General features: G+C 35.5%; 1 protein-coding gene across 3 annotated transcripts; it reads left to right on the top strand.

Moving 5' to 3' along the window:
- Nucleotides 1-1,152: 1,152 nt before the first annotated feature.
- On the top strand, nucleotides 1,153-16,046 carry LOC145686314 (uncharacterized). 3 transcript variants are annotated; one of them, XM_081759517.1, is made up of 3 exons: nucleotides 1,153-1,177; nucleotides 7,569-9,386; nucleotides 13,364-16,046. In XM_081759517.1, exons 2-3 carry the CDS (start codon nucleotides 7,621-7,623, stop codon nucleotides 14,292-14,294), a joined length of 2,697 nt encoding a protein of 898 aa, XP_081615643.1. In that variant the 5' UTR covers nucleotides 1,153-1,177; nucleotides 7,569-7,620; the 3' UTR covers nucleotides 14,295-16,046. The 3 variants fall into 3 exon arrangements, with proteins under 3 accessions (XP_081615643.1, XP_081615633.1, XP_081615622.1); XM_081759507.1 differs by having other exon boundaries at nucleotides 1,170-1,307; XM_081759496.1 differs by lacking the exon at nucleotides 1,153-1,177 and adding an exon at nucleotides 1,213-1,370.
- Nucleotides 16,047-17,643: the final 1,597 nt, after the last annotated feature.

Below are 17,643 nucleotides of genomic sequence, written 5' to 3'. Positions count from 1 at the left end.
GAACCTTTAGATCTCGTTAACGCATACAAGACAAGAATAGCAGTCTTGACCAAGATGTGTTTTCGCTAATAAATCCTCAAAACACGTGTATGAATAAGAGTTGTGTCAAAAAAAGAAATGAAATCTTTCGGTTTAACTTCCAGAGAGTATGCTTGTTAGGAGAGATGATTAGATGATTAGATTAAAAGGGAGACGATGATTAAGGCAAGTGAATGATGATGAAAAAAATGTTGTAATAATAACGTGGAAGGAAACGATTGTACCCCGAGAAAACCCAGCGACACAATGTTGTCTACCACAAACTTACTTAGCCGGGCATGAAGCAGGGATCCACGCTCCAGAGGTAGGCACTACCACAGAGCCACTGTGTTCGTAATTTAAGGAAAATGTCCCTATTCTAGGGAAATTTCGTAGGTAAATTTAGCAAAAAGGGAATCTTTCGATAAAACATTGAAAATCCAGGGAAATTCTCGCACTGACTGATTGACCAATATAAATGCGCTTTTTAGAATTAAAGCAATTCAATAGCAACAGTTTCTGTGTGTATTCAAAGTAGCATTGCTGGCTGGGTGTATTTGTATTTCTTATAAAACAATATGAAGAAAAAAGTAAATAAATTGGAACAAAAAGCAAATTAACAAAACAAACGTGATTGGAACTTCTTTTAATATAGCTAAATTGATCTTATGTCATAACTTCTGTCATAGGAATTGGAAACTCAACAAACTAGGGAAGATTTGATATGAAAAGGGAAAATTTTGAGTAATTTGAGGGAAATATTCTTACCTAAATCTACGAACACTGCCTAACAATTGTCTCAAGACTGAAATTTTATCAAACATCATGGTTACTTTGATCAAACATTAAGTTTTTCTCCAGGCACGATCTTGAGTAGGCATCATCTATGAATATGGCTCGTAGATAACAATATCAAAAACCTACAAGCGTACCAAGTTTTAAGTTTTCATTCTAATTTCAATTATCTAAAACATGAAATTTTATGTAAAAAATATAATAAAGCCTATTTAAATAACATGGATAATTTTTCATTACCCATTTTACCTCCTGAAAATATATCCCTCTACCGGCCATTGTGTATTTGGAGTCACAAACTATGTCATAACACTTGACGTAACGTTAATGGTGGATTTGCTGCGTTTCTTCGTGAATTCTGAAGGTATATTTTAGAAAGGTATCCACTGAAATTTTCGATCACTTGTTACTGACATTTTGGATCCCTATGTTGGCAACGTTTTGTATAGAACAAAAGAACGCTCTGATGCGTCGTGGCGACGAGGGAAGCAAAGGCAAGAAAATTAGGTGTAGAGGACTAAATTGTAAATTTTAAGATTAAAACTAGTTCTAAGCAGGTATGTTATATTCTTAAACTGAATGTAATTAAATCAAAATAGTAATGTTAGAAATTAAAAGGAACATTTATGGTTCCTGTCAGCCTTTGTATTTTTGTTATTGGTTCACATACACTCAAATTCGTGGGTGTACTTATGAGAAAGTGTTGTTTAGGTTTTGAAGCAGCAATAATGCTCAAAGGATTTCCGAATTCTCTCAATACTGCATTAATATTAAGTAATCTATAATGTTAAAGTTAAGAAATACCCATGCGTTCTGTTTACTTGTCATTATGTATTTTTTGCTTCCTTTCTAAATCAAAATGTGAAAACAGTTAAATAGTGAGACAGTGATACGTACAGGTTTACTTTCTGCGCAACACAAGAAAGAATTGTTGAAAAATTATAATTCACTAATTTCCTTCTTATTGCCCATTGAAAGGTTTGAACTGGGGGACATGAAAATATTTCACTTGGCATTGATAAAATCCAAGTGGACCAGCAGAAGTAATTGTTGAAAAATTTTTCAATTCTTTTATGACTTACGTACAAATACATAAAAAAAAAAAAAAAAAAATCTGTTGGACTCGTGGCGTAAAAACGTGCATAAAACAGACCAATCTGTGCTAGGTGACCACAAAAGCACGAATACTACTAACGAAATCAGAAGATAGAGCAAAGATGGTGAACCCGCTGGCTTGCGTCCGAAGGGAGCATGCGCGTCAGCGATGGTAGCTATGCGCGCAAGCAAGGGTAGTGGAAGGATGTGAGTTTTGGCTTTGGTATTTTGATAACACTTGTCATGGTTCTATACTAGTAACACTACCTGTAAACCAGGGATGCAATTAAGCAACAAAATTTTACTAGCCCACGTCCCACAATAGATCATTTACTTACCTGCGATATGATATTAAATACTCGCCCCGGTATTTACATCCTTGTTGTAAACATAAAATGCATTTTCTGTACACTGCAGAAATATGTCGCCTGTAGAAGATAGGGTAAGAGTGCACTTTGTGCAGAACATTCATAGGAACCGATTTCTCGGAACAGTTAAAAGATCATTTCCTATAAACGATTCTATCAATCGAAGAATAAATTCTGGAAAAGTAGACCATCTAATAAGTAATCGGAATCCAAATTCCCACCAGTAATGCACCTACATAATGTAAAATTAATACACTGAGGTACATCACAAGAGCGACAATTAGTTTACGATTGCTAACCAAATGATCTACTACACTCACCAAGAAATTACTCTTCAGTTGCTACGAATGATGGAAATATCCTTGGGAACTGATACTTAACTATTCTGAGAAATTAATTCAGGTGAAACAGTGAACTATCAATTTTGAGATCTAAATGGGGGGCTACCGCCTGCCAAACGCCCAGCTCAAGAACCAGTAAAGGAAACATCCAAATCAACAGTAAATATTAAAACCACTACTTTAAATCTAGCGTAAGTAGCATAATAATAATAATAAATAACACTCACCACTAATTATAAATCAATGCAATATGACGAAGAAACATGATATACATCTCACCAATAGAAAAAGCAGCAAACCTTCTATTTCTAAATAATAAGAGGCAGGGGCGGATCCAGGACGGATTTCGAGGTGGGGAGGCTTGTAATGCTGCTACTTAGAGCTACTTTTAAGAGCTCCAAACTCTGGGATGGGTTTTATTTATATATAAAATAAAATAAAAAGACTTTCCTCTTCTGGGAGGGGGGCGATCGCTCCCCTCTGGATCCGCTACTGATAAGAGGGATCGCATTTAGTATCTCCCCCAATTCGTTTCATGGTTCCAGAATCGAGTACCTTGTTTTTGTCTAAATTGTGATAAAGGTAGAAGTACAAGGGCCCTGGGGGCTTATAACTCCCTTCGCTAGCTGTCCCTAGCTCAACTAAATTTTGTAAAGTAACACACTGTAAATCTTATATGTGCAAGATTGGGGGAGAAACCAAATATCAGCCAATAAGAGAAATGACTTTGGCGCATTAGACTAACATCGAATTTGCTTCTGCTGAACAGACTTTCGTCCACTTCAACTGTTAGTCCAGGATTTCCGATATGGTCACTAGAATTTTTAACGATTATTTCAAGACACACGCCTCTGTAGAAACAACGAATAACCGTCCACTATTAACAAATTTCGCAAACACATTCAACACTCGACCACATTCAACACTCGACCACATTCAACACTCGACCACATTCAACACATGTCAATCAGTCCACACAATATCGCGAAACGATAACAATTAAATTAACGTAAGTATCACAAACATGTTTGGACAAAAAAAAAAAAAAAAAAAAAACGCAAAATGGTTTGTTTAAGTCCTGGGCAATATCAAAAGAACGAAGCGACATCGAAACTGACTTGACTTGATACCCTTGACCAGTGTAAGACATATGTTCAACTTATAACATCCAAACATAGAGTATGATCAGTCAAGAATACAAAACACCCAGTTAGCGACATCAACACAACTAACCAACCACAGCACAGAAGACAATATCAGAGCCACTGGCCGCTAAAACTCCAAGAGGAACAATAACACCGATTCCGCACCTGTTACAAATAACAGTGATTCTATTCCTTTAATGTCACATCCAGTGACAAAATCACTTGTTCGGCGTAAAGTGAACTCTTCCCGAAAAGAGCATCTAATTCTAATAGAATCATCTTTCATATACATTCACTTATTTTATCTGTTGTAAAGCTCTTGTAATGATTTTACACTAGTAACCGTACACTTGTAAACCCAAAATACAACTGTATCACTTTGTATTTAATTCTGTCGCCTACAGAAATTGGTTACTTACAAACATGTCTTTTCATGCAAAATATTGAATGGTACCCTGTAAATCTTCCAAAATGTCGTCCGTCAAAGCTACACCTGCACCCGAACTAATTCCAAGTCGCGCAGTGCACCAATCATTCCTACTTACATTTTCCTCGATCTTCTAAAAATACAATTAAAATCCTAGTATTTCAGTATTCAAATTTCAACTTGTGCACGTTAAAAATAAGGCGTTGTCCTATTTTACGGATTCATAGATTTTAAAAATTTACAGTAGAAATATTTAATATTACCCCAAAAGAGGACTGGATAAGTAATCAAAGTACACTGGGTTGTTACTTCTGACATCCCTAACAATACCCCTTCAAGACGGGATTTTCCCTAATCATTCTCTGCATGACACTGGTTTTCATCTGTGGTGTACATACATTTGAGTCTCATTGTATTATGATTATTATTTTCCATAATCGAAATAACAGAACAGAAACGGGGATTTTTACTTATTTTCACTTTAAATTAATTTATTTGGAAATTTGATTTAATTCAACGATTTTTATTTAAAAGTCAAGTGATTTAAATCAATCCACCCTGGTTAAAGATAGTTCTTGCTGCCGTTAGTTACTATTTGTAATTTTTCACGTTGTTTTTTCACTTAATGTTGTCACTTTCTCATTTTTGTTTTTTTTTTAAATTTAAGTAATGGAAGGAGTAGTTGTAAATGTCAACTGGTGCACAAACAGGATTTTAAAATTGCCTATAGGATGTAAAATTATTTTAGAAACTAGGCCGAGCAGATTGCTACCGATTTCCTGTATAGCGATCGTGTGTTGCACGTTTGAGAAGAGAACCATAGCTGCCTGTGGTGTGAGTGTACGAACGGTGTAGAGTATATGCTCCCAACCTGGGGGACGTGAACACCGAGCAAGGGGAATGCAAACTAGTAACAGAAGTAAATTGAAATTCATAATTACCAATATTATGAATGTTGTAACAGAAGGCGTTAAATACCGTACAAGCACAAAACTAGTAAAATAATAATACAATAATATTACACCACAATGGTATGCAGAAGTCTTGGTGGTGATAACTATATTCTTAACAATTTGTATTATTATTATTATTATTATTGAAGTTTGAGAATTTAATAATCCATCTGAAATCGCAGAAAGAGTAAGAGAAAAAGCACGTATGACCAATGGGCGGTAAGGAGGGAGCGTGAAGCATTCAGGGTTTACGAAGAAGGCGCCAGGAAACAAGGTTGGGAACCAGTGGAAGAGAGTATAGTGATTATGAACGAGGAGAAAATTTGGGGACGGGTCTCCGTCAAACTCTTGGTATCGACTCTGCTTACTCGTATCATTCAAAGATACAGTAGAAATACAAGAAATTACGGACATACAAAATATGAATTTGAAGCCCTTTCCGTTGGTCTAGCGGCGCATCTTCGGTGCATAGAGTCCCTGGTTTGATTCCCGGTGGGAGAGCCTTGAAGAAATTTGAACGCATGCCGGTGGTTCGGATCCCATCTTAAACTGTAGGTTCACGCCTTACGTATCCTTGGTGCTACAAATTTGTAGGAAGTATCGTCACTTTTATTTAAGAGCTCCTCCGTGGCTAAGCGGTTAGCGTACGCGCCTTTGGCGCAGGAGACCCGGGTTCGATTCCCGGCGGGAGCTCATGTGGTTCGGATTCCACGTTAATCAGTAGGTCCACGTCTCATATAGCCTCGCTGCTGAACGGGACGATAAATTCTAAATCAACTCAACTCAACTTTTATTTAATTTCCAAGTTTTTGTAATAATTAAAAATAGCATTGAAACTAACCCGTTTAGTAGCTAGGGGACCTAAACTCCCGTAGCCGCCATGAATGTTCCAGTGCTTACGGCGTTTCAAAACATACCTGTAGTGAAGCGAGAATCATTTCAGCTTGTACATATGAAAGAAACAGCAGTTAGGTGATGCAAATGTATAAGCAATACGTAATGACGAGGCCGACATGCAACAATGTATTTGAAGTCGCCATTTATTTTCCCGTTTTCTTTTTTTATATTATTATTATTATTATTATTATTATTATTATTATTATTATTATTATTATTATTATTATTATTATTATTATTGTGCAATTGAAGCCTAAGAATAATTACATTACATATAACTACGACATAGACATGATTCTGCTTCTGTTGTGTACTCAATAACAACTTGAAAAGTACACAACATTAGAGACGTGGAATGGACGTAAATATTATCTTCGAATTAATCTTTGTTACTTTGGTATTTCTGTTCGTAAATCCACGAGCTCGAGTTTTTCATCGTGCAGCCACTTAATGAGGCAACGTTATGTGAAGTTTTCTCATTCACGCTGTGGAGTGCTAGCAGACGATCCGGCTTGCGCCCAACTCTAGCTCATACTTGCTCTATAAGAAGTATAAGTAATCTAGTTACTACCAATAACCATTAAACTCTGCTGCACATTTAACATCGTGTTTGAGAGCTCGTACAGGGAATTTTGAAATAATATTTACTATAATAAAATGTTTTATCGTTAACTCACATAAACAATCTTGTTTTTAACTTGTCCTTATAAATGTCAACAACTGTTTGTCATCATTTTCAGTACATACACATGAAGAAATTTCTCCGTTACTTCAGTGGATTCACGTTCCTGATGACATTTCTGTAGGACCAAGAAAAATTATTATACTTCGTTAAAACCAAACACAGTTCTAAATTTACTCTAAAAGATGCACTTTGAGGGGTAATGTACTTTATTGTCATCACAATGTATGGCTTCTTGTTATCTCGTTGGTTCGGACTAGGCGATGAAGAAACAACTTTTGGAATCTGTCGCCAACAGAAAGCCACACGTTGTCATGATAGTGAAGTACTAACCTTCCAAATAGGTTCTTTCGCAAGTTAATTCAGGATAGTGTGATATCAATAATGTTCCTGTCAGTAATAATTTTTGTACGGTAGAAGAGTGTTACCAGTAATGTAAGGCAACAAAGCTACGTAAAAGTTCCTTAATTTATTCTGAAGATGTTGACAAGCGGTCGTTGAAACGAATACTGCCAAGTTAAAGATACGGATGCTTAAAAATTAGTTTAAAATCAGTGTTTCGTTATTCAGTATGCAACATAACAGTTCATTAAGTATATTTAAGATTTACCATAATTCAGTATATCGCTGTTTGTTTAATGCAGACTTTGCAGACTTCAACAGTCTTCAGCGTAAAGTGTATGCTGTCGAATCTTTTCACAGTAAATTTTAAGTTGGCTAGAGGTTATTAGTTAAACTAGTGGACTAAAAGTAAGTTTTTTTTTTTTTTTTTTTTTTTTTTTTTTTTTTTTAAGTGTATGAAGATGTAGTAGATCTAATGTTCATTTATATATTTGTTTCATTACAGGGTACAGATGAAACCATCAATTACGAAGAATTCGTCGTGAGATCTATTTTTCATGTATTTAGAAAACATGGCGATAATTAAAGTAGAGAACGAAGAATTATTAAATTGTAACAATGTATATATGCTAGACGATTATTTGCAAGAAAGTTATGCAGATGCTCCAACTTTAATAGGCTCACCTAATGTACCGGGAACTAGAAGTAATCCAAATAATGGTCAGAAAAATGTAAACATATCGTCTCTACGGAAAGATAATGATAAAAAATGTACAGATAAGTCATTTGTAGGGAAAGTAGTGAGAAATGCTCTTACATCATCAGACCCAACTTGCTTTTTGTCTCCTTCAAAAGGAGGAAGTTTTGTTTCTATTAACCAAGATTATAGCGAGGCCGACTTAAATGAATATGAGTTGCTTAGTGTAAGTGATAATACTGATGTTCCTGTCAAATGTGAATATGTTGTTCCGGATATTAATTTAACTTCTTTAACAGATCCTGACATAAATAAAAACAGTGAAATCAGTCCTCAGATTCACATTCCGATTTCTAAAGTATACAAAAGTGACGACGACTCCGAAGTTATAGGTGAACCAGAAGATGGAAATATGGAGGAAGATGTTAGTAATCCGTCTTGTTCCCACGAAGTCACTCCTGAGAACACAATTATAATACCTGGGGGCTCTGAATCATCTCTTAATATATCTAGCAATAATGAGCATGCTGCTGTGTCGTGTGGATTGGGAGTCAAACCAGGTATTAATCGTGTAACAGAGACAGAAGATGGTCTTTTGGATCTTTCATCTAAGAGACGTGCCAGTGTAAGCTTACGTCCAAGCATTTCTGAAGTTGAAAATCAGAACCCTTTAGATCTGTGTGTTCATACTGGATCTGATAGGCACATAACCTCAAATAAAGTAAAAATTTCCACACTGCTTCGCAGGAATAATTTTGGAAATTTTAATAGTGAAACTCCATTGGATTTGTCGTCGGAAGGATCAAGACCTCCCACAGGTACATCTTTCTCATTTGATGATAGAAATACTCGAAAACAAAGGACCGTAAGTAGTTATCGTTGTATGAGAAGTTGTTGCGATATAAATATTGTTAATTTAAGTATGGGAAATCCCTCTGTACTATTAGATTCAAGAAGGGTACACATCAACCCAGCTATGTGCAATGTCACGCAAGTTACAAATCACAGTAATGTTAACAGATTAGATACAGAGAGTCAGGTAAATAATAACAGTGCGGAACCATGTTGTTCGAAGTCATTTAAAAATGTGAGGAACGTACAAATGTGTGTGCTAAATTCTCGTCCCGAAAATACAAGTGGCTGTGGGTGTTCGAGGAAGCAATGTGATTGTGGGTCTTCGCACGAAAAAGTAGATGAAGGAAGAAATACTAATATACAGGAAACAAGTGACGATAACACGAATAATGTTACACGATCTGAAAGACTTCCGTGCACATCTACAGAGTCTGAATGTATCAATGCGGATACAATTCGCAGCTGTTCTGATAATTTAATAAGTGCTAATTGTGACGATCTGATCACTGGTATGAGTGGAAACAGTTTACAGAGCGATAGTAATGCACAGACTGATTCTAACGAAGATGGTTGTGAAGAAGTGGCTTGCGATAGAGTGAACAAGAATCAATGTTCATCTGTGAATAATAAGCCTAACAACCAGGCTTGTGTTTCAGAAGGCAGTCAAAAAGTTGGAGATCAGGATGAAGAGAACTCCGGTGGGATTATATCCAAAGAAGCATTGACAAAAGGGACTGATGAAGCTTCTAATACAGAAGAAACTACGTGCAGGTAAATATGAAATACCTTTCAAATATTATTTCTATAAAGAATTATAATGGACACATTTTTATACTTAAAATGAGTTTAACCAAACAAGGTTCCGAATACAGAGTTACGCTGCTATGTCAACCACTTGATAACTGTTGTTTTCAAAAATGCTTATCTAGGACGTGAAAAGGAGCTAGAATGGAATAAGTAATAACAAAATAGATTATTCAGAGGAGTCCTGCCATTAATTAACTGTGGTATCACTTAATTTTTCTCCATTCCGGACAACTCCAAAGAAAATAATAGTATCAAGTTCTTGAAATGTCAGCGTACACTTGTAAGCACGTGTTTGAGATTCGCATAATGAAAGTGAAAGAATTGCTATTAAGTTGTTATTTTTTCTGAAGAGCATAAATATATGCCTCCGAAAAAGATAAAGTGAGAATTTCAGAATTTTTCAACATGACTATTTCGTTCTAATCCAGAGTGGGAAAGGACTGGAAACTTTTTTGCTCGAAATGACTGGAAGTAATGAGATCATGTGTTGCGTAGGAATTATTGATGATTATACTTTTAACAAGGTATAAAGATCATAATGGCAACTGTTTTAAATCTTGTTCGACAACTTTAATGGGAATTGAGTCATTTTTTGTTTTGATTGAGGCTAGAATTTAATAAGAAACCAGTGTTGAAGTTAGTTTTGATGTAAGTTTATTCGTTATGGAAATTATGTCTGTGTAATTTCATACCTCTACGTTTACTCTTTCTGGGCAAAGCTAGGAACTTTTCAGCACCTCCTCGTGTGCGTCTCCACCTCTTTCTTTGAAGGTCATGGGAAGGATTTTGGATATTTACTTGAAAGCTGAGTTCGAGTGTACTGTTATGATGGAATTTTTCTGGGAAAAGAAGGGAATTCGAGTGCTTTAGAAATATTAGTGATGATTGAAGCATTTCAGAGGTTTTCCGAACTTCAAAGGTTGGACAGCGAATATATTTAAGGATAAGACTTTTGTCTTGAAAAGCTCTGCACACAATGTCTAATCCAATTTTCAGTCGGTCGTAAGCATGAAAAACTTCACATTTGAAATTAACCATTAACGTCATATGAAGGATACTTGCATGGCCTCCTCATACGACAATCTCTTCATGGGGCGTCTGAATAAGAAATTCGCAGCTCATCACCACTCAAACGGTTTCTTTAATTTCTATACATAGAAAATCTAATATGGACCCACAGCTACACTAAAAGGGAATTGTTTTAACAGTATAGTAGCTAAAATAAGGGCACAGATTCATCTGGTCCTCTCGTAATTATATCGTCTTCTATCAACAGTATGTTTAATACACCCCACTTTAAGAAGTCCCATTGTCCGCTTCCTACCCAATGTATTTTCTGTTCGGGGAAACCGTATCAGTTCCACTGCATCGTTCTTTAACAAGTACTTTAAGATCTTCTTCAGAACTCTTCAACCATATTCGCAAATAATCCAGTTGAAAAATCAGAAAAGAAGGAAACTACTATAGAATCTTCTATTCTGAATTTCCTCACTTAATACTCAGTTTCATTTTGACCTCCGTTCCATACCAGAAATTCATGAAGGAATCTTCCTTATCCATATTTACCACAATGTGTGAAACCGAAGAGACTTTGCCACCTTACCCCAAAATCGTGTACTGAAGATTACTCATTACGGGAATTCATAGCCACCCTTCTCCTCAGCGCCAAAGAATCTTTGAAATTCAGGTTTAAAACTTGTCCTATATTTAATACCAGCCTAATTCTCAAACGTCTCGCCACAAACACATGGATCGTCACTATTGAGCTTCATTTTTATCCTTAAATGCACCCATTACCCATTCTTTATGTCGGAAAAACCCTAACTTCTCTTTCGATCTCCACCAACTATCACGAATACTGACACAGCGCTCGATTTCCCATCTCGTTGACTCAGAACATACAAACTATCACAATAGTACATCAACGACACTTTCCGCGTATGTATGATTAGACTCTCTACTACTCTCAAGTAGAAATGGGAACACACGTACATTATCTTCCTGTCTTAACTCATTAAGTGTGGATGGCGTAGATATACGCACTTTTCTATTTGTATTTTTGTTTTCAAACGAATTAAAAAAAAAAAAAAGTTTTCCGAAGTGACTTGTCCCGAAAATATTCACACTTGGGGGGTCAATCGTTTATAATACTCCAAACCACACGCAGTTCTTGTCTCATACTTCTGCTTTTGTCATTACCATTTTCATGTTTTATTTTTACTAAATGTCCCTAGTTTCATTTGGTATTGTCTCTCATTAATGTTATTTCAATATTTATCATTTTTTGTTCTTTCCTTTATAATTTTACATAATCATAAATACATAAATGTTCACTTTTTATTTACTGTTCCTTTCATTCTCGTGTACTTTTATCGAACAATGTGTCCTATTAGTTTTATCTTTCCTAACTACCTCGGGATTCTGTATTGTGCTAATATGTCCCAACTGGACGCTCTAAAGTTTTTTCTCTTTGTTTTCCATTTCTCTCTATATCTGAAGAAACGTGTCTTCTCAAGTGTTGTGTATTATGTTTTCAATATTTTATTGTAATGTCATTGTTTCTAATCATATATCAGTATAATATACATACAAGGGTTGACAATATAGTTCCAGGACTGATGTACCTGGAAAATTAAGAAATTGAAGCAAACATCAGTGAGAATTATTAAAAGTAGTCTTCCTTTTTCTCAATTCACTGACTTTTCTGTTTCACGAGGTCTCTAAAACTAGTTTTGGAGTAATTCTCAGGAATGCGGTTGAGTTTTGCCGCCACAAAGTTTGAATATCCTGAACATTCGTGAAATGATGTTCTTTCAGTGCAGTTTGAGTTCAGGGGATGGGAAGAAGTATGCGGGAGCCTGACCGGGGAATAAGAAGAGTGGTTGAGCGTGGAGATCTTATACTTCTGTAATAATAGCTCGCAGGTTCTCTCAGGTTTGCTCTTACGCCATGAGATCACTTCGTTGCACTCTTCAGATTATCCTCTGAACGACTGGTTGATGGACTCTACTTCTAGAGTCATCGGGTATACTATAACTAACTTTATGGTCTATGGAACCCGGAGGTTCAATGCCGCGTTCACAAAAGCTCTCCATTGACTTCCATCTTAGCCAACTGGACCCAGTTTCTACTTTGTTTTCCTATTTCTGCGAGATCCCTCTTAATATTGTCCTCCTATCTGCGACTAGGTCTTCCTAATGGAGGTTTTCGTAATCGGTCATTCAAATGCATGACTAGTTCGGATCATCTTATAAACTCTTGCTTATTTTCCGAACTTACAGCAAAACTTAAGTCCGCTTTTTGTTCCACGTAAGTATCCTTAACAGTGGGAACCAAGAGTGTTCGATCACCAATGTTTAGAAGGACACAAATGCTCTCTTTATCAAATCCTTACATGTCCTGGAAAAGAAGATCATTACCAGGATGTCTATCGGTCACGAAAAAGTCACGAAATCAGAAAACGGTCATGAAAGTCACGAAATTTAGCTTTTGGGTCACGATTTTTTTAAACTGGAAAATTGAACAAATACAGATTGGAAAATTTTGTTCTATAAAACGTCAAAATTCACCACCAAAAATGTCTATGGTCGGCTTTAGACGCTACCAAATCGCAAGCAAATTACGTTTCTATCGCATGGATGAACATTCGGCGTAATTCGCACCCAAATTCACTCTTGAAGATGTTAGGAAATTTTACGATTTGGTAAAGAAAAGGTCACAAAATTACATTTTGGAATTTTAGTAGACACCCTGATAACATTAATCTCACATGATAAACAATTTTGTGTATTTAGCAGTTGGAGAGTACTAGCATCAGTTCTGAATCTTTATTGTCCGGCCTTGTATACAATGGTTTAAATCATTGTACCTAGGTAATTTCGTGTAATTCAAACCTATATCTGTTACGTCTATTCAGCTTTTGTTTTCTTTCTTTCTTCAAGGTCTAATGATGAAACCAATGTTAAGACCACTAAGCATATGACATCAGAAATTCCAAGTTCCAATCCTGTTGACCAACCAACACCAAGAATTATCGCAGAATTGAGAAAGGTTAGGAGTGTAAGAGTTGAGAAAGTAAAAAGTACTCTGGCTGCTGATAATGACAAAACAATAAAAAGTCTTGCTAGCAGAAAACGGAGTCACGTGAATGTGAAAATACCTGGGAAGAAAGTTATCAAATCGCGAACAAAAAGGATATTACCGAAAAAATCGTTTTCAGAATTGCGCTCAAATTACCTCAGTTCTATTGAATCAGAAGCTGAGGATGTCTGCAATGCTCCTTGTGAAGAAAAACTGAATTGCGCATTGTGTGGTGCGCAAGTGGAGAATATGGAGAGTCTTTCGGAACATTTTTTGGTACATTTACGAAGTGGGCTATCGTGTGATAAAGTTCGTAGTGAAGGTACTGATAATGTTACAAAGACTACTGTCAATATAAATACTGCAGATAGATCTAGTGCCTTAAGCAGTGTTGTTTCACAGAAATCTGAAAAAGCGAGTAATATGATACGATCACCGACTAAACAAAACACTACCGGTACTATTCAATCAGAAGTATTAGAATCTATTCATGATAAATTGGAACAAAACAGTGAGCGTAACAACAGTGCAGTAGAGGTGAAGGTGTACAATGGTTTCACTTTCCCCAACAGAAGAAAACTTTTACATCATCAGAAAAGGAACTTCACATGTGAAATATGTGGGAAGGAATTCGTGCACCGTCAAGTATTTGTGTGTCATAACGTTATTCATTGGGGCCATAAACAGTATTCTTGTGCAGAGTGCGATAAGAAATTTGCATTGAAGAAAAGTCTTGCGTCACATTTGTTAATGGAACATTTGTACAAAAAAGATGTACATAGTTTAAGCTGAGAATTTTCGAGAATGTGTTTATATTCATATTGTAATTTTGAAAAGTGTCGATGTTTCAGAAAATAGTTTTATGTCAAAAGCAGTTCAGTGGCGTACCTTGAGGTTGAATATCAAAAACTTAATACACAAGAATAAAAATATAGACTATATATATATGTATATAATTGGAAGTTACAATTCCAGTCGATACTTCACCAACACAAACAGAAACTTAATAAATGTTTCAAACGTGTGAAGAGTGGAAAAGAAATACCTGCTAGATGCTACCGAAACAGGAAGTATCGTGCTAATTAGCTGGTACAAGAATGAAAATGATAATAAACACATTGAGGGCATCGCTTTGCTCTTTAACTCGTCTTTCTTTCTTCACAGAATGAAGTATCCTTCAAAGACAGAAATTGAACCATGAATAGTCACAGTACGAACTATTTGAACTCGTTGTTCATGTGGATTATTTTTATAAAATAGCCCACCTGGTATTTCTGGTCTCCTTGATCCTTTTCATCGTAGGATACAGAAAATTGACAAAAGAGATGATAAATAACAACAATAATAAAAGAAAACAGGAATTACCATTACCACTTAATAAGCAGGAAATTTGACAAACGTATTTAGAAAAGTTTTTAGCATTTTTGACAATTTTTCTGTTTGAGTTATGCTGTACTTTTCCTACAGCAGTTTTATTCTTTTATTTCCCATTACTTTCTTATATCCTCCGGTGAAGATCGTATCAAGTCTTTGAAGTACTAAGTATTCTATTTTATAAAATATGAAAAATAGAAATACTCAGTAATTGAATACTCATCTCAGGCGCGTAGGATTCGTGGTTCGATCCAAGCCTCCCCGCCAAGTGGGCTTTGTGATGGACAAGTACCGGATATACGTAGATTTTCACTTGATTTTCCCGTTTCCTTCCACTTCCGTGATAGTAGTGAATACAAATATTTTATACTTTACAACATAATATGCCAGCGTAATCGGTTGGAAACGTTTAGTGATGTTCATAGAATAAACTAAGACCTTTGTTTTAAAATCTTTGATACATGAGTTGCAGGAAAAGGACGAAGAACGTTATTTTACTTAGAAATACGGACATACAGCTTCCGAAAGATGTTTTGTTTTGAAAATGTGACTCAACCGTACATTAATTTCGCTATTTGCTTCCCTGTGGTGAAACACTTTCTCAAAAATCTTATATAGTGAGATAAATGCAAAGCCCTGTCAGTGCTAACTAATAAAAAGCATTTGACAGATTTTCTGAATTAGAAAAATCTGTTTTGCTAAGAACACGCATTGTTTGGCTATATATAAAATATATAAAGTTGTATAAATCTAATGTTGCATTATGTTATAGGAGTCTATTTTATCGGAAGATAGTAATTATACATTTTATGCTGCCTTGGGTACGCCACTGAAAACAGTACTTCTCAGGGTACAAAATTCAGTTACATTATCAAATTTATCCAGGTACAGTGTTAAGTTGATTTTATACTTTCTTTCTGTGGTAATCTATAAACGTAGAAACTCCACAAAACTTGAATATAATGTTTAAATCACTGAAAAGTTAATAAGGAGTATATTTTGCTGACGTGTCTTGTAAATTTGGTTCGTATCAATTTGCCCTCCGTCCGTCAGTTCTGTAATCACTAGAATATCTAAGCATTTTTAAGCCTGATAAAGGTATCCAGTGGAAGAATCTAAGTACAAAATGTTTCTTCTATGTCTTAATAAAACTGGTTATTACACACTCTTCACAGATATTGTCAGTTTTCACCTGCTGTTTATCTTACTAAACCCCTGATATTTAGAAGATGCTTCCTGCTTTTCGCTCCAGGATTTCATCTACAGTAAGTTGAACTTGGTAAGATATTTATTTTAGTTCAACTAATGAAGGAAACAAGCTTACTTTTGAAACGTGAGAAATTACTAATAATAATCAGGACTCGAAAAAGTTTCTTCTGACCTAAGTGTGAGTTTTGAAAAACACAATAATACAAATCCAGTTCGATTCATAGGCCTGCATGTGTTGGGTTTAACTTCTAGTTTCTGTTTTAAAAAGTACAATTAAAACACTCAATATTGTCCGATTTTGAAAGTTGAACCCTCGTTGTACATGGTTCCGTCTCAACACTTGAACTCGAGTCTTTCTTACTGGTATGCTAAAATAATTTCTCAAATTCTTTGATTATTAGGCCGCGTGTTTCATGGTTAATATGGAAGCAACCAAACACTTGAGATTCAAGGCAAATTGTAAACTTTGAAGTCCATAACGAAATTATTATAATTGCTTTTAGTCCATGCAAGAACATAAAAATCAGAACTACTGGCAGGTAAAAACTGGAATTAGTAATCTCAAAAAAGACTAGAAGCCAGTTTTATACAGATAGTTGCTGAATCACGTAAATTCGCGTACTTAAGAAATTTTGAATATAAGTAAAATTTACAAATGATACATACATCTGAAGAAAGAAGTTGTGTTAAATTTCAGAATTCTGTTTTGAGACCCATCTAGTAAGACATGAATTAATTAGATAATTAACTGCTTGAACTATAGTTTTTTTTTTTTTTTTTTTTTTTTTTTTTTTTTGTCGGTGTTGTAAGAATATAAGATTTCGTACCCTACTTATAAAGTGTATTATGTAATTGAGTATCCGCATTAAAATATTGTTAAACAATATTTTTTCATAGTGTTTGCGACAAATTTTAGGTTGCGGTAAAAATTCGACTTACAGTATGTAAAAGCTTTCTCGTTGCTATATGATTAGCTTATCCGCTTTGATGCGGGAAATTCGGATTCGATTCCCGGTGGGAGCTCATGTTCAGATTCGTTCAGCTGTAGGTCCATATCTCATTTAGCTGAAAAGGGACGCTAAACCAATTTATCAGCTTACGCAAGAAATGATCTACGAAGTAAGTTTCGTTTGGTAATAAAAAAGAAGTCGAGTACAGATAAAGAAAGCAATGTATTACACAAAAATCAATAATATACTACTTTTGCACATAGATCCCGTAATTTTCCAGGCATTTTTCATAGCGTGCTATAAGTTTATGTATTCCTGCGTCATAGAATGTTGCCGCCTGTGTTGTCAACGATGTGGTAACATGTTTTTTTAACTTTTCATCGTTGTTGAAGCTCAGATGCAGAAAGAGATGGAAGTCGCTAGGAGCGAGGTCGGGACTGAACGGAGGATGGCCAAAAACGTCCAAGCCAAAGCTTTCAAGGAGTTGTTTGGTCATATTCGCAGTGTGTGATCGAGCTTTATCGTGAATGAAAACCACACATTTGGAGAGTATTCCTCTGCGATTGTTCTGTATTGCACGATGCAGTTTCTTAAGCGTCTCACGATAA

The sequence above is a fragment of the Thermobia domestica genome, chromosome 1 (genome assembly GCF_964235325.1).
Source record: "Thermobia domestica chromosome 1, izTheDome1.hap1.1, whole genome shotgun sequence".
NCBI classification, from domain to species: domain Eukaryota; kingdom Metazoa; phylum Arthropoda; class Insecta; order Zygentoma; family Lepismatidae; genus Thermobia; species Thermobia domestica.
The sequence above is the reverse complement of the archived record's forward strand: the minus strand, read 5'-3'. Positions and strand labels throughout refer to the sequence as shown.

Coding starts and splice junctions, on each gene's coding strand:
- LOC145686314 (XM_081759517.1), top strand. CDS start 7,621: ATGTATTTAGAAAACATGGCGATAATTAAAGTAGAGAACGAAGAATTA. Junction 9,387..13,363: donor ACAGAAGAAACTACGTGCAG/GTAAATATGAAA, acceptor TCTTTCTTCAAG/GTCTAATGATGAAACCAATG.